At 41.3% G+C, this 21,755-nt stretch overlaps 1 protein-coding gene across 1 annotated transcript; it reads left to right on the plus strand.

The window, feature by feature from the left end:
* Positions 1-398: 398 nt before the first annotated feature.
* On the plus strand, positions 399-20,803 carry Mrpl39 (mitochondrial ribosomal protein L39). The gene is made up of 10 exons (XM_038346595.2): positions 399-512; positions 1,041-1,247; positions 2,769-2,908; positions 4,228-4,327; positions 5,109-5,176; positions 8,157-8,269; positions 10,807-10,872; positions 12,796-12,949; positions 19,636-19,683; positions 20,700-20,803. The coding sequence occupies exons 1-10, from the start codon at positions 449-451 to the stop codon at positions 20,748-20,750; spliced, it is 1,011 nt and encodes a 336-aa protein (XP_038202523.1). The 5' UTR covers positions 399-448; the 3' UTR covers positions 20,751-20,803.
* The last annotated feature ends 952 nt before the right edge of the window (positions 20,804-21,755 follow it).

Raw genomic sequence — 21,755 nt, forward strand, 5'->3', positions numbered from 1 at the left:
CTAAACACTCACCCTTGCAAAACTCCTTTTTTTATGCCATCACCTAGAGTTGTATCCCGGCAGGCTGGCCAGACTGTCAAAAAAGCAAAGGCGGAAAAGTCCTCCCATAACTATTCTGCCCGGAAACTGGAACCCTCGGAAGACAAAGGCGCGTGTGTGACTCGCGCGTGTCCCCTGTACAGGAGACATCTCTGCTGCTCAGCAAAGCAGCCTCGCACCGAGTCGTCCCTGCTGCACCTTGGAGAACATTCCCTGTTCTGCAACCAAGGATTGATCAGATCAATCCTCAGAGAAGGGCGATTGCGCCCCCTCGTGGCGCCACGCAGCCCCAGCGTCGGGTCCGGAACTGAGCGGTCCTACGGAACCTCCGACGTGCGGTTCTGGTTTCCGGGGGAAGAGGGACGAGAAGGAGCCGGGCGAAGAAGCTCCCTTGGCTTCCTTGGCGGTCATGGCTACTACTGTCGGAAGGCTGCTGTTTTGCCGGCCCAGCCCGGGCGGCGGGGCCCGCTGGAGTGAGTTTTCGCGTTCCCAGCCTGGGAAGACAATCTGCTGTGCAGAATCGGGGAAAGAGAAGGGACGCGCGCACAGGAGGCGCTTGTGGGGCTTTTAGGAAGCAGCCCTAGCCTCCTGCAAACGTCCCCATACTTGTGCTTGCCTGGCCAAATCCCTTGCTTTGGGGTTTGGAAGAAAAGTCCTGCGTTTCTCGTGCCAGATGTTGATAGTTTGGGCATGGGCTATCCGCTCTCATGGAACTTTCTTGTCCTCTCCCAGACCCTTTCCAACTCCAACATTGCTTCCTTTCCACCGAGCCTGGTTTCCTCCCACTTTCTTTTGGGACGCCACTGAGAAAATAGGTGGATGTGAGAGAAAACCAGAGGTGTGGGCCTATGCTAAGCAAAATTGTTAATGCTATAAAGTGGTATAAGTATGCCCCGGTCGAATTTTTCACCTATATTCTTGCAAAAAATTCTGTTGCTTTCTCTACTTGTTACAGGCCTATAGTAAGCTATTCATTTATTCAGTCTTTCATTTCCTCATAGGATTTATAGCAACATCGCCAGCTGCGCAGCTGTCACCCACCGAACTGACGGAAATGAGGAACGAACTTTTTAATAAAGAGAAAAGTAGACAGTTATCGTTAACTCCCCGAACAGAAAAGATCGAAGTTAAGCATGTTGGGAAAACTGATCCTGGAGTCGTCTTCTTGATGAACAGAAACATTTCAACTCCCTACAGTTGTGCCATGCGTGAGTAGCAGAATCAGTGTGTGGCCCTGGCCATTTGTCGCGTGCTACACAGAACACTGCGGAGGGAAAGTTCTGTAATTGCTTTGTGAGGCTGAGGGATTTCTTTATTTGGCACTTGGTTGTCCTTCACAGTCCCTTTTACTTTGTGGGAACTGCCGATATTGCAGCGTTTCTGTGGCATGCAGGTTGTCTCCAAGTTTGCTTGAATGTGACTAAGCCTAGGGTGCTTGGTGCTCTCGAGACTGTCCCGTTTCATGTACTGGGAGCCTTTATCCTGCAGGTCTCATTAAAAGTATTTTGAGTTTTTGTTTTTTCCTACCTTTTCCTTTTTAGCTTTTTTTCCTAACTGAATATAACTCTCATCTGCTTGCTACCTGCCCCTTGTGTTATGGTTTTGTTCAGTATAGGTACTCAGTGTATGAATGGACATGTTAAGTATAGTGAGGGTTAAAAGTTAATTGTTTTGTTTATATTGTTTGAGAGAGCCTTGGGCTTATATATGATTTGGTGTGTAAATGAAGGCATTAAAGACATTTGGATAAGACTTTGATACACATTATATTTAAATTGCATATCTCCAAACAGTAGATAGAAACGATTGGCTGTGTTGTTTAAGCTTTTAAGAGACTCAGTAGTAATACCATTTCAGTAAGTGACAGGATTAGTTGCCAGCTGAAACTGGTTTAAGGCATGCATTCTCAGCCTTCCTCTACTCTTGACAGTTAAACAAGCACTGGTGGTAATTACTCATTTGATATTCACGTATTGCTTAGCCTTGCTGTGTGGTACAGGAGATTACAGAGGAGAGTAAGACAAACCGAAGGCTCTAATGGAGCTCTCTATACATACTGTCTGCAGAGATGAAGTTTCTGAGCCATCCTCATCTTGACCTTTAAGACCTTTGCTATGGAACTTAATACTAGTTTATATGTTAGACTCTGTAGTTTGACCATTTTTGTGAATATGTGTAAAATGTGTATTTAGGGTTAGAATCTTAGGGTAGGGTAATGGAACAGATTAGAGGTGATTGGTTTACGTGTGAATTCACATTTATAATTTTACAGTGGTAGCTACATTATTTTATTTGAAATGTCTGTAATGCAATAGTAAGAAAGAGGTGGTTTGGGAGCAAGACTCAAGGATAATTTAAACAAATTTATGTGAATATATAGATATATTTTCCTTTTCTTCTGACTTGTGTGTGAATGAATCCATGTATCCACATTGTTTCCCTTTGACTATTTAATTATAGCTCTTTGAAGATTATTTTATTAGTTGGCAAATTAATTTAAGACTACACTTAGCTGTAATAGATTTTGTTAAAGGTTTTGGTAGTTTGTTGGTAATGCTTTTGTGTGTTGTTTTCTTTTTAAATTCATCATAGGTAAAATATATTTCTGCAAAAATAGTTGGTAGAATTTTGCTCTCCATTATTTTGTTTCAGAACATATCAGTTAAACATGTAACTTTTTACGTTGGATTTTGTTAGATTTAGATCATCAATCCAGTTTGCATTCACAGATTTAAGTGAGTGGTACTGCAGGAAGTCCATTCTGGCGCTTGTGGACGGACAGCCGTGGGACATGTATAAGCCTTTGACCAAGTCCTGTGAGATTAAATTTCTTACTTTCAAAGACCCTGACCCAAGAGAAGTGAATAAGGTATTTTCTTGGCTCCTCCAGCTTTTTTCTTCTTTTTAAAAATCAAACCTATGTTCTATGAAGTATAAAATCTAAAAATAAGGCCAGACTCCTCTGTGGTATTCTACTAGTGTTTTATGTCAACTTAAGTATTTTTGTAGCTCAAAATACTAGTGGTATCAACTTGTTTGTATTTCGGATTGATAAGCCTATAGGGCATGTCATTTATGCTCATAAGCTTTGGTAACCCTGTATATATTTGGGAGTTCCACTTCTACTGATATAACTTGAATTTGGTCTGAAATCAAACCATTGTCTGTGGATGATTTTAGTAACTTTCTGACTCTGTTCCACTCCAGTTACCCCTTAGAACATCATCCTTTGCAGTTCTGTTACATTTTATGAATGACTTTTTGGGGGTTTTGTCATTGATCCCTGAATAACTTGCATGCATGGTAAAGTGGACATAGCTTTCTGGGGGTCTTGTCACTTGTTACCGAAAAATTTGCCTGCATGGTAAAGTGGACATAGGTTTCTGGGTTTGCATGATGTGCCTCCAGCCTGCTGTTTTAATCTTACCCTCTATTGGATCTCTACCCCCCCGCCCCTTTCTTGCTCTGGCCACATGAGAGTACATGGTGGCGAATGATTTATACGTTATTATCCTCCCTGCTTTTGCTGATGCTCTTCCTTCAGTGCAGATCACCGTCTTTCCCCTTTAGCGCCGTTTATGTGTTATGTTTTAGTTAAAATGCCATTTGTGCTGTGGAATCTACTAGGTTTCTTCCTGTCAAAATTCTTTAGGCTCGAGCAACACTTGGCTAGAGTCTCTAAATACAGTATTTTCATCTTATTGCTGGGTGCATTAGACTCCTTCTGTGAATACAGAGATAGTTTCCTTTTTAGATCTAGTCTTTCACTTCAGGAAATGTTCAGTAAACATCTGTTGAAATAGCACACTTAAACAAGAAGATGTTAAGAGCAGTTAGTAGTAATAACACTGAGGTGCTGGTTTAAGTAATTGACAGATGTTCATTTGATCTCATATAAACTCTAGAAAGTAGGTGATTTTCTTCCTATTTTCCATGAATAAATGATAAAGAGAACTTCCACACCTTGACTAAGGTTACTAGTTACAAAGTAGTAAGTCTGGATGTGAACCTGGGTATTTTGGCAAAAGCATAATTGATTTTTGATTGTATTAATGGCACAATTGCCCTGATGAATGGGCAGGTATTGGAAAATTATGTGCTAAACCAAGAGTTGATTTAAGTTTTAATACTGTAGAAACTTTAGTGAATCTTAGTATGTTACATTTATGTGTGTATTTCTTTCTTTAGGCCTACTGGCGTTCTTGTGCCATGATCATGGGTTGTGTAGTAGAAAGGGCCTTCAAAGACGATTATGCAGTCAGCTTGGTGAGAGCACCAGAAGTTCCTGGTAATATATACATCAATATTTATACTTTTAAGATCTGTGAATGTTTTGGTATTGATTTTTGATTTTATCTAGTATAAGACTATGCATGTGGTTCATGTATTGTAGGTAATACAGTTACTATGTTAGGATGAAATGTGAAGTAATCAGATGTCAGTAATTAACACAATGAAATTAGTTACTCTTACATACAAATGTTATGGAATTACACTGTTATAGTGTTCTTTTCCATATTAAGACTATTTCTAAACTGAATTTGTGGGAGGGGGCAAGAATGGGCAGATGGGTAGGATGCTGAGAAGAGCTGTGCTTTAGGGGGAATTCTGTTCTTCAGAAGCAGACCAGAGGGGCAGCTTGGTGATGAAGTGCAAGGGTAAGAGTCTATAACTTTGTTTACTCCAGAAGTTCTCGTCATTAGGTATAGCAGCAATGTATAAAATTAATGTGTGTGTGTGTGTGTGTGTGTGTGTGTGTGAGAGAGAGAGAGAGAGAGAGAGAGAGAGAGAGAGAGAGACAGACAAATAGACAGACAGAAGACAGAAAGACAAAATGAATGAAAGAAGCTCAGATGAGTCTAAGAACAAAAAATTAAAAAGTGAAGTTTTCTAAGAGATAAGAATTTGGGCATTTCCTGTAGAGTTATATTTGTATCCATTTGTAGAGTTAGGGGTGATTGCTAACTTTTCATTCTGTGATCTAACTAATCGATTGTTGCAGATTAGAAACTTCTTGCTCTAACAGATTTGGCTTGCTTTTTTCTTTTTTCTTGCTGGTGGATTCACAGTAATTGCTGGGGCCTTCTGCTATGATGTAGTTTTGGATAAGAGGCTGGATGAATGGATGCCAACAAAAGTAAGTCTACTCTTAGGAGCATTGTTTTCTGAGTGTGTTATACTCTGCTAAAATGGTGCTGTCAGTACTGCTGAATGGTTTTGCACATTGAGGACAGCTAGAGACTCTCTCTCCAAGAGTAATATCTCCCTGTTATCTGTGTGCCTGTCAGTCACTAATCTCTCACTCACCCATTCATCTTTTTTCTATTACTCTATATTGTAAACACATCTGTTGGTGATTTGTATATTTATTTGGATTAGGATATTCTTTGCCTTGCTTGACCTCTTTTTTGTTTGTCTATTTATTCTTTTCTTTGTTTTTGCATGAGACGAGAGCCTTACAGTATAGCCCTGGCTGCCGTGGAACTAACTTACAAAGTTGGTTGACCTCAGACTCACAGAGGTCTGCCTGCCTTTTCCTCCTGAGTGCTGGGGTTAAAGGTGTGCACCACCACACCTAGCTTTCAAGGTGCCTTTCTTAAGGTAGTAGTTTTAGGACATCCAGAATATAAGATACAGAAGCTGGACTGGAGAAGTGGCTCAGTAAGAAGCTTGCTGTGTGCGGTCTAGCTTTTTGTTAACTTGACAGATGCTGGAGTCCTAGGGGAAGAATGACTTCAGCTGAGAAGTGTTCCTACCAGATTGGCCTGTGGACAACTCTATAGCGTTTTCCCAGTTAGTGATTGATGTAGGAGGGCCCAGTCCGTTGTGGGTGGTGCTATCCCTGGGCTGGTGTGCTTGGTTTGTATAAGAAGGCAGACTGAGCAAGCAGTGGGGCAGAGTATTAAGCAGTACTACTCCATGGCCTCTGCGTCAGCTCCTGCTTTTGGTTCCTGCCCTGCCCTCCTTTGATGATGGGTTGTGATGTGGAAGTGTGAGTGAAGTAAACTCTCCTCCATGACCGCGCTTGTGGTCACGGTGTCTTCACAGCAGTAAGAATCCTCAGATGCTGTGACAGCATGCGGTTCTCAGTGCAGATCTCCAGTATCCCTGCAAAAAGCTGAGTGGGATTGTACCTACTTGTCGCCCCTTGTACTGGGTGCTGGAGCAGAGATGGGGTCACGGGGGTTTGCCAAGCATCAGCCTGGCTTCAGGTCCTGTGACCGACACTGATGGGAATATGGTGACAAGTGACAGAGCAGGACACCTGATACCTGATGTTCTCTTCTGGCCTCAGCACGTATCCCTCACCCCAGCAGGTTCACATACATCACCCGCTACACAGACACGCACACCGAATACACATATATCATACACATACACACACACCATATACATATGCATGTGTATGCATGAGCTTATTTTGTTGGTTAATGTTGTGTTAGGGGACCTGGAGCCATACTTACTTGGATCCCCAGAGTAGAGTTTGAAAACTGTCAACTTACCCTGTTTTAGCATTGTGCGTACGGTGAGCGTTCTGTATATGCAGGAGTCATCAAGAGCCAGATGAGGCTGCAGAGATGATCGGCAATGAAAAGAGCACTTGCTGTCCTGACTGAGGCCCTGGATTCTGTTCTTATCACCTACGTCAGGCAGCTCATGACTGACTGTAACTCCAGTTCCGGTCCATCGGACACCCTCTCCTGGCTCCTGTGGGCACTTGCACACACACAGACATTCAAATAAAATAAATAAACTTTTTTTTAAAGAAGTGAGTTTAACTAAGATTCAAACATGAAAAAGTGTCCCAAATAGCAACGACATATGTAAAACCTTAACTAATTGTGTATTTTCTGCCTCATTAAAAAATGTCGGTCCTGATTGATCTGGCATATGCTAACATTACATGACCAGCGAAACTGAGGGGTAAAAACAATGATACTTTTTCTCCTGCATTTATTTATTTATTTGTTATTTTTTTTTTTGAGCTATACATTTTTCTCTGCCCCCCTTCCTTCTTTTCTGTTCCCCTCCCCTCCCCTTCAGTCCTCTCCCATGTTCCCAATTTACTAAGGGGATCTTGTCTTTTTCTACTTCCCATGTGTGATGTATGTCTCTCTCTTAGGGTCCTCATTGTTGTCTAGGTTCTCTGGGTTTATGAATTGTGGGCTTGCTTTATTTATTTTTTTGCTAAAATTTTATTTATTTATTTTGTCTAAAAGCCATTTATGAGTGAGTACATGTGATATTTGTCTTTTTGAGTCTGGGTTACCTCACTCAATATAATGTTTTTTAGATCCATCCGTGTGTCTGAAAAATTCAAGATGTCATTTTTTTCTGCTGTATACTACTCCATTGTGTAAATGTACTACATTTTCCTTTTCCATTCTTCGGTCGAGGGGCATTTAGGTTGTTTCCAGGTTCTGGCTGTGACAAACAATGCAGCTATGAATATAGTTGAGCACATGTCCTTGTGGTGCAATTGAACATCCTTTGGATATATACCCAAAAGTGGTATTGCTGGGTCTTGAGGAGGTTGTTTCCTAATTTTCTGAGAAATCACCATACTTATATTTATACTTATATTATTATATTTCTGAGAAATATCCAAAGGGGCTGTACCAGCTTGCATTCCCACCAGCAATGCAGAAGTGTTCCCTATTCCCCACATCCTCTCCAGCATAAGTTGTCATCAGTGTTTTTGGTCTTGGCCGTTCTTACAGGTGTAAGATGGAATCTCAGAGTCGTTTCTTGCATTTATTGAACATAGTTTTAGTCATGTGTACACAGTATGCAGTCTTTTATGCCTCACTGCTTATTAATGTTTCTACTTGTGTTATAATTTTAGTAAACATTTGTTTGTATATTTTGGGTGAAATGTTAAGATTTTCTCTGCAGATTTATCTTTAACAGTTTTACTATCTTGTAAGATTTTTAGTTTGTGAATTTGAAAAGATTGAAAAAAATATTGTGAAATGAAAAGGGTCTTAGTAAATGAGTTTTTCCTTCTTTTAAGCGAAGATCTGCAGCACTAAGTATGTGGTTTTGTCTTTGTGACTTATGGAGAAAAGATTTCGGGTGAATGGTTTCTAGCAGTTTGTTTGTTTTTTTCCCTCCAGGAGAACCTGCGTTCTTTCACAAAAGATGCCCATGCTTTAATGTTTCGGGACCTTCCCTTTGAAACTCTGGAAGTTGATGCAAAAGTAGCCTTAGAAATCTTTCAACATAACAAGTAAGTGTTGGCTTAAGAATAGCATATAATGATGAAATCTCAGCTTTTAAGTAGTTCTGTCTTTTTATTTAGTATATATATGTATATATATCAAGTACTGCTGGTCGAGCCTTGGGCTTGCACGCTAGGCAAGCCTTCTGCTTGTTGGGTTGTATTTCCAGCCCTCCTTTCCTGTTGAGTGTGAGACACAGTGTCACTAAGTTGTGCAGGCCGATTTTGCTGTCCTCATCTTCCTGTCTTAGGGTTTGGGAACCTGGGTTGTGGGGCGTTTACACTTCCATACTCAACAGGAATGTTTATCTTTGGTTTACATAAGGCATCATTTTAAATTTTTTGCTTTAAGATTTATTTTTCTTTATCACATTTCTCTTTCTGTATTGTCTGTGTTCACCTCATTGTTGATTCCCTGAGGAAAGTGGTCCCTATTCCCTCAATAATTTCCTCACTGGGTTTTAGTGTCTGTTTTTGGGCCAGCCCTTCTCTTTTTATCAAGATAGTGTGTTTCCTTGTTTCCACTCTGAAGTGATGACCTGTGTTTAAGACGGTGTTCTTTTGTGCACACAGCAGCCTTTCCCTTGTGCTCTTCCAGTCTCAAAAGGTTAAAACTAAAAATGCAAGTAGTTTGGACAATGTTTATGTATTTAGGTCATACTTTTCTCTGTGTGAAATAGCCATATGATAGATTTGCCAACATTTCAAATCCTGCTTGGCTTCTCAAGTTTCTTTCTCCCTTAAAATTTGTAGTTTCCCTCCTACTTGTGTTGTTAAGAGCAAACTGAATTTGAGAATTCATGTACTAGAAAACATTACAGAGACTTTAAAGGGAGATCTGTGTTGAAAACAGAAAACATTGTGGCCTAAAGCTGCAGTGTACACCTTGGAATTAGTGAAGGGCATGGATGACAATTTCCTTTGTGTAGCCATGAACTCAGACTCTTAAGGAATATTTTGTCATAAATGTATCAAGACACTCTTCAACTTACTGTCTAGCTTGGCATCTTGTAAAGCAGCATACCTCTTTGCAAGTACCTTCCAGAGACATTGCTGCTGAAGTGATAAGCCCACACTTAGCACACTTGCAAAGCAAGGCCTCCCGGGAGGTAGAAGACAGCGTTCTCTAAAGGACTGGCTGGGAAGCCCTTTCCTCTGAAGTGTTTGTGACATATCCTAGTTCAGTGCACCTAATACTAACGCATGCTTAACTGAACGAGAGAATAGGTAGTAACTAGTGCCATAGGCCAAACCATCCTGTAGCATTGATGCCGTAAGACAATTCCTGGGTTATCAGAGCTTGTCAGCTTCCTTTCTGACAAAAGTCAAGGCACACATATAGAAATATGATTAAGCCATTTATCTAATTTTATTAAATTTTCCTGTGGCTATATAAAAATGTTAAAAGAAAATCTGTGATACTAAAATGTTAATTTAACATACTATCAGTATCAAAGCTGCTAAGTATTTATATTCTCTCCATTCTGAAGTGTTCAGAGTCCAGTGTGCATTTACATTTAGGGCATCCAAGGGAACTGGACCTCCATCTGCCTTGGGTGTAAATCGGTGCATCCCACTGCATCCACAGTTCGCGACCTCGTGTTTGTGCCCACTGTATGTCTACTTGGGACTTGAGGATAAATGAACAAATTCTTAGCGTTTATCTGGGCTTCACGTTCTGCATGTGTACTAATTAGTTCTAGTGACAGCTGGGTAAACTCAGGGACTTCAGGCACTGACATTGGTAGGATTTGGTGGTAGTGATACAGGGTGTGGTGTTAGAAGAATCAAAGAAATCTCTGGTTTTTCACTGAGACACATGAACAGTTTTCTTACCATATTAAGATAGGAAATTCACGAGAAAAGGAGGAGACGTTTTTGTTGTTCCATTCGGTGACTGGTGGGTTAAGGTGTTTATGGGTTGTCAGGAAGTTTTGGACTTCCAGCACAGAGGACAGACATGGCTGGGGGCAGGGTGTGGGAGAACTAACTGTGTCAGTGGAAGCTAATACTTGTAAGTCAAGAAGTGATTTTAAAGCAGATGCTTAAGTGAAAATGAGGGTCTAGGATAGACTGGCGTTTAAAGGAAGGGAAGTGAAGGGTGGCTAAGGAGCTGGGTTAGCAGGCAGCTGGCATGTCACTGAGGCCGCGGAAAGGATGCTGCGAGAAGACGAGAGGAGCAAAGTGTCCTTTAATCCCAGCACTCGGGAGGCAGAGGCAGGTGGGGTCTCTGTGAGTTCAAGGCCAGCTAGTCTGCAAGAGCTAGTTTCAGGACAGGCTCCAAAGCTATAGAGAAACCCTGTCTCGAGCCCCCCTCCCCCCCACCCCACACACACAAATGTCCACTCAGTTGGCAACCACCGTGCTGTGAATTTAGTGAGAGGCGTTTAGTGGGGTTGTGGGACCGGAGCCTGAGAAGAGGGAAGTGAGGATTAGGAAGCTCCAGTTGATGCAACCACTGCAGTTGAAGTGGAAACGGCATCTTCAGATGTTTCTGGATAGTTGGAGTTTGATTTTTTTTTTTCTTTTTTGGTGCTGCTTTTCAGGTATAAGGTGGACTTTATAGAGGAGAAGGCATCTCAGAATCCTGAGAGAATAGTCAAGTTACACAGGTAAGCATCTGAAATTGGGTGGCTATGCTATAGGAAGCCTGGCTGTGTTCCCCTAGAGCAGTAGATCCATGTGTACAGTATTGTGCTGTCACTACCTTCCTCTGTTGCTTTGTTAGTGTTTATGTGGCAACCGGGAGTTTCACATGATCTCTAGGGACAGTTGTGTTTTTCGTTTTTCATTTAATGTATTTTCTACCTTTCTGTGTTTGTTTGAGACAGGGCTTCTTATAAACTGGCCTCAAATATGTGATGCTCCTGCTTCAGCTTCCTGAGTGTTGGGATTACATGTAGGCAGAAGTTTCCTGTCTCAGAACTGCTCAGTCCCAAATACCTGGCAGTTGCTTCCCAAATTACCGCACAGAGGCTTAATATTACTTATAAATGCTTGACTAATAGCTCAGGCTTATTACTAACGCTTTCATTTTAAGTTAACCCATATTCCTTATTTACACTCTGCCATGTGACAGTACCTTTTCTCAGTATGGTGTGCCCATCTTGCCTTCTTTGTGTCTGGCAGGCATCTCCTGACTCTTCCCTTCTCCTTCCCATCATCCTTAGTTTGGTTGCCCTACCTTTATTTCCTGCCTGGCTAATCGGTGTTTTATTAAACCAATTGTAACAATGTACAAGAGGATTATTCCACAGCATTTACAGGCATGTGCTACCACATGTGATCTTATGATTTATTTTTATTCAGTTGAAGATTTTAGAATGTTAAAAATGAAATTTTTGAGAGTTGATTCTGAAATTGGACAAAACATTTAGTTAGGAATTGGACATGGTAGTATAGAACCATGTGTGTTAATTTGTTATTTATTATTCATGTAAATTAAATTGGAATGTACTCTAGGCAAAAATGGAGAAAATCCACTGCTTATATTGATGGTTTCCCATAGAGAGCAGGTTCCAGGCATGGGGGTGGGGGGAGGAAAGGAGGGAAAAGAGAGAGAACAAGAGCTCATGGGCTCATACTCTTTCAGAGGCGGATACTGAGTATCCTCTGTTGCTCTCTGCCTTATCCCTTGAGAAAAGGCTCTCACTAAACAGGAAACTCATAACATCAGCTATACTGGCTAGTCAGTGAAGTTCTGGGATTGATCTGTCCCTGTCCCTCATTTAACAGCAGTTCCAGGCATACTTAGCTATGCTTGGCTTTTGTGTGATTGCTGAGCATCAAACTCAGGTCTTTATGCTTGTACATCAAGTCCTCTTATAACTCTGAGCTTTTCCCAGCTCCAAAGTTCCAGGGTGTTTTCTTCTAGAAACAGTTCTTTTATTCTGCATACCAAATTGAAGACTTGGCTACTGTGAGTTATTGCATGGTTGTAGGTTGTCAATCGTAGACAAGTTGGATGTGTTTGATAATATGATGGGTCCCATGACTCTCAAAATCCTTTATAGTTATGTGAATCCTAATTAAAAAATGAGTTCTTTTACAATTTCTAAGTTATTCTCTTGGCATTGTATGCCAGGGTTGTCACAGGTGGATTGGGTGGATTATTCTTGGCATTGTATGTTAGGGTTGTTACAGGTGGATTGGGTGGATTATTCTCTTGGCATTGTATGTCAGGGTTGTTACAGGTGTATTGGGTGGATTATTCTCTTGGCATTGTATATCAGGGTTGTTACAGGTGGATTGTTCTCTGGGCATTGTATGTCAGAATTGTTACAGGTGGATTGGGTGGATTATTCTTGGCATTGTATGTCAGGGTTGTTACAGGTGGATTGGGTGGATTATTCTCTTGGCATTGTATGTCAGGGTTGTTACAGGTGGATTGTTCTCTGGGCATTGAATATCAGGTTTATTAAAGGTAATTGGGCAGATTTTTTTTGCCTTGCGATCTAGCAGAAATAAGTTGATTTTTCACACTACTGTGATTTGATATTAATGTTTTCCTTGCTTATTTTCTAACATCACACCAGAATTGGTGACTTCATCGATGTGAGTGAAGGCCCTCTCATCCCAAGAACAAGCATTTGTTTCCAGTACGAAGTGTCAGCGGTCCACAATCTCCACTCCACTCAGCCGAGCCTCACAAGGAGGTTTCAGGGCCTGTCTTTACCCACCCACTTGAGAGTAAGTAAAAGCTAAGCTCCACAGCTTCTAGCACGGGGATGCACTGATTCTAGACTTGATTTTATAGAAATTGGAAGAATAAGCATTTTCATTTCCTTGGGGTCCACTAATAATTTTGCAAGCTCTTTCATAATATAAAACAGAAGGTTCATTCAAGGAATCAAATTGAGATAGTGTTTTTAATTTTCCGAAGTAGCCTAGGAGAAACAGGTAATGACGAATTGAGGGGCCCTGGGGTGGCTGCTAGTGAGTGAGGCCTCTGGAACGCCCTGGGCCTTGGGAGTCGCCCTCTCCTCTACTGTTAGGATCGCTTATAAATCAAGGAGACTCTTGTTTCCCACATTGCCTCCACCTCCTACTAATGCTCTTCCTTTCACTTCTTTTTTTAAACATTGGTTTTCGTGGTAATTATAGTTATAAGAAATAATACGTGTCATGCAGACACACAAGAAACCCGTGTCTGGTTTCTTCAGTGGTAATACCTTAGAAAACAGATACAGTGTGGCTGTCGGGGTATGGACGCGGCGATAGGAAGAATCCGGTGGGTGGGGTGGCTTCTGGGTTTCAGTTCTGTTCCATCTGTCACCTTCTCTCTGCATCCCACGGTGTTAGTTACTGTGGCTATAAATAGGGCACTGAATAGGGTAAATAATTTACTCCGTTTTATTGTTCTTTGTCAAAATTGCATTTTTATTTTTATTTTTTCAATATATTTGTTTGAGACAGGGTCTCTCTACATACCCCTAGATATCCTGGAACTCTCTATGTAGACCAGATTGACCTTGATCTCAGAGGTATCCACCCACTTCTGCCTCCAAAGTGTTGGTATTAAAGGCATGTGCCATGATGCCTGGCCAATATGTTTTTATTAATTAATTTTAGTAACTGAACAGTTCATGTATACAGTGTATCTTAGTCATATTTACTCCCTTCTCCCCTAACTCCTCTCAGATCCATTATTTTCTCCTCCTTTCTAAGTTTGTGTCATCCTTTTTTATATTCCCACGGAGTCCAGTTTGTGGTGCCCATGTGCTCATGGATGTGAGGTCATCCACTAGAGTGTGTGGAAGTGCCAGAGACCCCCCCCCCCCCTTAAAGAAAACGGACTCTCCCTCCCCTTCAGCTGTCAGCTCTCAGCTAGGAGTGGGGGACAGTGGTGGGAGGGGAAGCAAGATCTTAAAGGAACAGGGATTGTAAACACATGATAGGAAGGAGGAGGAGATAATGGGAAGGGTAGGTTAAGTAGGGACAGGAATGGGAGTGTAGAGTGGAGGAGGAACAGCTTAACTGTGGACATCTGGAAGAGCCACATGGAATTATTTTATAAACTTCCTATGTATATATATTGTATCCATATGAAAAGTTAACTACTCTAATTCCTTTGTGCTTCATTTTTTTGTTTTATTTTTTTTATTGATATTTATTTAGCTCTACATTTTTCTCTGCTCCCCTCCCTGCCTCTCCTCTCCCTCCTTCAGTCTTCCCCCAGGGTTCCCATGTTCCCGATTTACTCAGGAGATCTTGTCTTTTTATACTTTCTACTTCCCATGTAGATTATAGCTATGTAAGTCTCTCTTGGTGTTCGTATTGTTGCCTAAGTTTTCTGGGACTGTGGTTTGAAGGCTGGCTTTCTTTGCTTTATGTTTAACACCTTATGAGTGAGTACATGTGATAACTGTCTTTCTGGGTCTGGGTTACCTCACTCAAAATAATGTTTTCTAGTTCCATCCATTTTCCTGCAAAATTCAAGCTGTCGTTATTTTTTTCTGCTGTGTACTACTCCATTATGTAAATTTCCACATTTTTCTTATCCATTCTTCGAGGGGCATTTAGGTTGTTTCCAGGTTCTCGTTATGACAAACAATGCTGCTATGAACATAATTGAGCACATGTCTTTGTGGCACGATTGAGCATCCTTTGGATATATACCCAAAAGTGGTATTATTGAGTCTTGAGGAAGGTTGTTTCCTAATTTTCTGAGAAATCGCCATACTGACATCTAAAGGGGTTGTACCAGCTTGCATTCCCACCAGCAATGCAGAAGTATTCCCTTTTTTGCACAACCTTTCCAGCATAAGTTGTCATCAGTGTTTTTGATCTTGGCCATTCTTACAGGTGTAAGATGGAATCTCAGAGTTGTTTTGATTTGCATTTCTCTGATGGCTAAGGATGTTGAGCATTTCCTTAAGTGTCTTTCAGCCATTTTAGATTCCTCTGTTGAGAGTTCTCTGTTTAGGTCTGTACTCCATTTTTATTGGATTATGTTATGGATTATGTGATGTTTTGGTGTCCAATTTCTTGAGTTCTTTGTATATTTTAGAGATCAGACCTCTGTCTGATGTGGGGTTGGTGAAGATCTTTTCCCATTCTGTAGGCTGTCGTTTTGTCTTGTTGACCGTGTCCTTTGCTTTACAGAAGCTTTTCAGTTTCAGGAGGTTCCATTTATTAATTGTTTCTCTCAGTGTCTGTGCTACTGGGGTTATATTTAGGAAGTGGTTCCCTGTGCCAAAGCCAGTGTGGCTGGCTTTATGTTGAGGTCTTTGATCCATTTGGACTTGAGTTTTGTGCATGGTGATAGAAATGGGTCTATTTTCATTTTTTTACATGTTGATATCCAGTTATGCCATCACCACTTGTTAAATATGCTTTCTTTTTTCCATTTGATATTTTTTGCTTCTTTATCAAATATCAGGTCTTTGAAGATGTGTGGATTGATATCCGGGTCTTCTATTTGGTTCCATTGGTCCTCCTGTATGTTCTTATGCCAGTACCAGGCTGTTTTCAGTACTGTAGCTCTGTAGTAGAGTTTGAAATTAGGGATTGTGATGCCTCCAGAAGTTCTTTTATTGCCCAGGATTGTTTTGGCTATCCTGGGTTTTTTGCTTTTCCAAATGAAATTGAGTACTGTTCTTTCGAGGTCTTTGAAGAATTTTGCTGGAATTTTGATGGGCCCTTTATGCTTCATTTAACTTTAGTGTAAACCTTTTTTACACTAAATAACGAATTTCTCTTAACCTCTGTTGTAGTTTCAAAAGAATTGTTACCTTTAATATGTTTGGTTTTCTAATAAATTAATACGGAATATTTTCATTTATTTAAATATTTTTTTCATTTAAAATTTTTTAGCGCACATAGCCTAAAGTTGAAATGAAGGACAGAGGAATTGCAATAGCTCAAAGAATTTTGGTAGATTGTAACATGGGAGGCATCGTCTTGACTTCAGCCTGTTTATAGCTGCAGCAATCAAGACTGTGGCATTGAAAGGGATAGACAGTAGGACAGAATCAGGAATCCACTCTCACAAGTCTGATGACACCCATGTTTGCATGTTGGATTTCCTGCACACATGCTTCTTTCCCTAGTTGTCCCATTTCTACTTATTATAGATAGTCTTTGGTTTGTTCTTTTTCTTCCCATTTATTAGCAAATCCTTTGGACTCCTAGCTCAACACAGTCTGATTCTAACCCATCTGCTGCATAACACCATCCTACCTCCTGCCTTCTTACCTTCTACCTCCTTACCTTCTATAGTGTAGCCTTGAATTTGTAGTCAGAACCATGTTTGCTTACTTTTTGTTGTTGTTGTTGTTTTTTGAGACAGGGTTTCTCTGTGTATCCCTGGCTGTCCTGGTTCTAGCTCTGTAGATCAGGCTGGCCTTATTCTCAGAGATCTGCTTGCCTCTGCCTCCCAAGTGCTAGGATTAAAGGTGTGTGCACCACTGCCTGACTGTTCACTTAAATACATTATTATTTTTATGTGTATGAGTGTTTTGTCTGTAAGTATGTCTATGTACTACATGGTCAATGGAGGCCAGAAGATGGCATCAGGTCCTATGGAACTAGAATGGCTATGAGCCAGCATGTAGGTGCTAGGAATTGAACCTGGCTCCTTTAGAACAGCTAGTGCTTTTCACCCCCTAGCCACTGACATGGCCCACTGTTTGTTTCCTTCTTTTGAGACAGGATCTCCTGTAGTCCAGAGTGACCTTGAAGTCACTGTATAGATTAGGTGACCTTGATCTTCTGACCCTCCTGCCTTTGCTTCCTAAAGCTGGGATTACAGGTGTGAGCCATATACAAATTGCCTAATTCTTCGTGCCCCAACTTTCCAGTGGTCTGCCTGAAACAAACCTAAGGCTGGGATTACAGGTGTGCGCCATCTACAGATTGTCTAATTCTTCATCTACAGATTGTCTAATTCTTCATCTACAGATTGTCTAATTCTTCATCTACAGATTGTCTAATTCTTCATCTACAGATTGTCTAATTCTTCATCTACAGATTGTCTAATTCTTTATCTACAGATTGTCTAATTCTTTATCTACAGATTGTCTAATTCTTCGTCTACAGATTGTCTAATTCTTCGTCTACAGATTGTCTAATTCTTCATCTACAGATTATCTAATTCTTCATGCCCCAACTCTCTAGTGGTGTGCCTGAAACAAACCTGACTCTGTTCTGTGTCGCTAAGTCCTGCAGTGTCTCCCCTGCTTGCCTTCTGACCTCACTGCAGGCCACTCCTTCCTCCGTCTGCTCTGTCCTGGTTACAGGCTAAGTTCTCTCACCAGTTGTCCCTTCTGCCTCAGGAGGGTTAAGTTTTCCTCTTTGGCATACTATGCTGTCTATAGAAGGGTTTGCATGTAGATAGTTAATAGTTTTGCCTTTTGTTGCAGACTGAGCTCGTTTTTGTGTGAAATGGTCACTGACCACCCCGTACCTCACTGCCACCATCAGTGAGCTCTCTGCTCATTCTTTGGGGTGTAATTTTCTGAGCCACGGCTCTGCCATTTCAGTGTCCCAGCGGTGCAGGTGGTTCCTAATGACGTGCCCTGTGAGTGCCGTGGTCTGACAGGAAGGATGACCTCTAGAGGGTGAAATGGGCTCGTCAGGGAAAGAGCCGTAGTCTTTGGGAAGTGGGGCACAGTTTTACTTCCCATTAGGGAGAATGATTTCGATGATGGACGTGATATACATGAAGTAGCAGGACAAAGATGGGAGAACGGCATATCCCAGCCACATGAGGTGAGAGGTCTGTGTACTTCCTTCCTCTGGTCACTTTTGTTTATTTATTCCCTACATAATATTTTGTTGATTATCTGGGAATTTCACATAATGCACCCTGATCATACTTCCCAGTCCTCCCAGGTCGATCCCCTACCTTGTGACCCCCCACCCCTAATAAAAAGAGAGGTAGGAAAGAAAGGAAGGAAGGAAGAAAAAAGTCCAATTTGTATTGCCCATATATTCACTGGCGCATGGCCAAACTCCCACTGGCCATCTTCTTAAAGAAAACTGAGTCCTTCCCCACCTGTACCCCACCAGAATCCATCAGTTGTGGGGAGCTACGCTTTAATATCTTTATCACATTTATTCTTCTCCTATATTCCATCCTGACCACAGTTTCCTGTCCCTCCTCTCCTCTCAGTCCCCCATTCTCTCTGCTTCTGTTTCCCTTTAGAAAGGGCAGGCCTCCCAGGGATATCAAGCATACATAACATATCAAGTTGCTATAAGATTAGGCACCTCTCCTCATATTAAGGGTGGGCAAGGCAGCCCAGTAAGAGGAAAAGGGTTCAAAAAGTGGGTGAGACTGTCCCAGTCCACACTGTTAGGAGTCCCACTAGAGGAAAACTATACAGCCGTCACATGCATGTGTCAGACCCATTCAGATTCCCTGGTTGTCAGTTTAGTCTCTATGAGCTCCTATGAGGTTAGTTGACTCTGTGGGATTTCTTGTGCCCTTGACCCCTCCAGCTCCTACAGTCCCCCCTCTTGCTCTTCTACTGGATTCCCTGAACTCTTAATGTTATGCTGAGGGTTTTTGCATCTGTTTCCATCAGTTGCTGGAAGAAGCCTTTCTGATGATGCTGATGCTAGGCTCCTGCCTGTGATTATAAGAGAGTTTCATTTTCTCCTCCTCCTCCTCCTGGCCTTGTCACATTTTTTTAAGAGTTCTCTCTGACGGCTTCCTGTCTAGGCTGTTACCTTTTCGTGGGTTGGGGGTGGGGTGAGGGGTTGTTACAGGAGGCTCTGTTCACCTTTATAATCACACTCTAGTTCTACACATCTTCCTACTTGGTTTAAAAAGCTGCATAAAAGGGACTGGAGATGTCTCCACAGGTAATAGTACGTACTGCTCTCGCAGAGGACCGGAGTTGGGGTCATGGCACCCACAACTCCAGCTCCAGTGTGTCTGAGAGATCTAGCTTTCTTGGACACCTTCCACATGCACACACCTGTGTACAGACAGACACATAGATGTGATTTCAAATGGACACCTTCCACATGCACATGCCTGAGTACAGACACATAGATGTGATTTCAAATGGACACTGTCCACATGCACACACCTGCATACAGATAGACACATAGATATGATTTTAAAAAGCTATATGTAAAGATTTGGACTTTGACAAACTTTCTTGACAGTGAGTGTGGGGAGTGCCTGGAGAGATGCTCAGGTTAAGAGCACTTGTTCTTGCAGAGGACCTGGGGTCAACTCACAGCACCCATAAGATGGCTCATAACAAACCCTGGGATTTGGTGGCCCTCTGAGACCTCCACGGGCACCAGGCGCAGATGTGGTGCACGTACATACATGCAGGGGAAGCACTTAACACATACAAATAAATCTAAAAACTCCAGCTTCCTCCTGTGTGCATTCATAGCAGATCCTCTCTTCTCAGGCACACTTTACAATATGGGACAAGCTATTGGAAAGATCACGGAAAATGGTAAGTTTTCACTGCAAAAATTTTCTTCTGTGAAGGGATGTCTTAGAAATTAAGTAACAACCGAAAACCAAACAAAAATAAGAAAACAAAACACCAAAAACCCAACAAACAAACAAACAAACAAACCCCAACGAAATAGAGGTAGTGGCCGAGTGGCTGTGGAGAGAAGCAAAATAAAAACAGTACTGACTTGTCCTATTAGTAGTGATTGTTCGCTGATGGTCTTTTGGCAAGAATAAAGCTATAATTTGCCTTTTAAATTTGTTAATATCATTAAAATGATAGCATATAACTGAAAGAGAAAAATGTGATGGTAATTGTTCTTAGTAGCTGTGTTAGTCCTAATTGAGTCCTTTTTAAAAAATTTTGTGAACTTAATGAACATTTGAAAAATGAAGGCTTATGAGGTTTAAGTAAGAGTGTCACATTTCCTGACCTCAGCACCATGTTGTCAGCCGTGTTGTGAGAGCTGCCCGAGACTTGCCTCAGCTCTTCTGACTTACTCAGTCACTCTGTGAACAATAAATTAAGGGTAACCAACAAACTTATTAAGCACATGACCAGTTTATTTTCAAGTTGCTAATTTCTTCATGACAGCCTGTCCATAGAATGGGCCCACGGGCTGTGCTGGTACCTCTTTGCACTAGGTCTGTAACGCAGTCTGGTACAAACACAACTGTGCCCACACAAGATACCTTGAATAGAATACCTTGTGTTTCACAGCTGGTGATTTTTTCCTATAGTGATGCTTTTGTTCTATAGATAGAAAGAATAAGGTGAGAAGCTTTGGAAGCCTACATGTAATATGCCTCTGATTATGTGCTTTTAAATGGGATACATTTGGGGATCTATATTGGCAACTTGTTTTTTAAGCCTTTGTTCTTGTTTAGCTTTCCATAATAATCACTGAGGGAAAGTGGGACAGATTTTCGTAGGAGGAGTGGAGGGCTGGACTGTGGGTTAGGGTGTATTTTGAAAGGTCTGTTTGAGAAGTAAAGCTGTTGGTGTCTTTACAGGTGACTGAAGATGAAATCAGACAGACAGAGAACACTGTATCTACCCAGTAACCTTCTAAAATTTAAGTATGTATAGTAAGTTAAAATAAAAGCCTTTAATATAATGTGTTTGCTTTAGCTCTGGCTACGTCAGCAAAGTCCATGCCCCACAACCTCCATTTATAAACATATGTGGAAATACACTGTATGTGTTGCCTTCTCTTGCTTTGTTAAACAGTGGTGTGGTAAACATCCTTGTCTAAAATCATGCATTTGTAGTTAGAAGACGCTATTAACTGTGTAGTTACTTTGTGCCAACATGGTAAGGCTGCCACAGAAAGTTTTTCTGTGTTTTTGTCTGAGACAGGGTCTCAGTATGTAGTCAGGCCTAGCCTGGAACTTGCTATGCCGTTTTCCTGCCTCAGCCTCTGGAGTGCTGGAATTAGGATGTGAGCCTTTTAGTTAACTGTCACAATTTGTTCAGACAGTGTTTCCATTTCATAAGCAAGGAAACAGAGTTTGAATGCAGGTGATTTCTCCCCGCTACTTTTTGCTGCCTCTTGTATGAAAACCTGCATAGGGTTGCAGGTCCAGTAGGGAAGGTACTGCTAGATGCCGCAGATGCCAGCCTCCAAAGGGCTTGGTTTTTGTATTTTTTAAAAATATATAAAACTTTTTTATATATTTAAATATTAAACTTTTAGTAAACTTTATTATAAAATGTCGCAAATAAAAAATCGTACACCAAAATTAAGTAGACCCAAAGTCTGTACACATACTTAGTGAACTTCCACGCAGTTAGAATAGCCATTTGGAATGGAGGCCTTGGAGTGTCACATTGGATTTTCATACTTTAACTATTGAATACACCTGTGTGCACTTAGCCATCACCAGTGTTGTAGCTGGAAAAGGAATTAGCTTTACACCGCTTTCCTCTCTCATGTCCGTTACTTGCATTCAGGTTTTGACAAGGGGTACTCTCCATAGTGTTTGAAAATACCTGCTTCATCTCACCTTTGAGCAGACTTTGATTACTGGATTTTTTTCTTTTTTTGGAAGCCTTTGCCAAAACTGTTT

This window comes from Arvicola amphibius, chromosome 10, assembly GCF_903992535.2.
Source record: "Arvicola amphibius chromosome 10, mArvAmp1.2, whole genome shotgun sequence".
NCBI lineage: Eukaryota > Metazoa > Chordata > Mammalia > Rodentia > Cricetidae > Arvicola > Arvicola amphibius.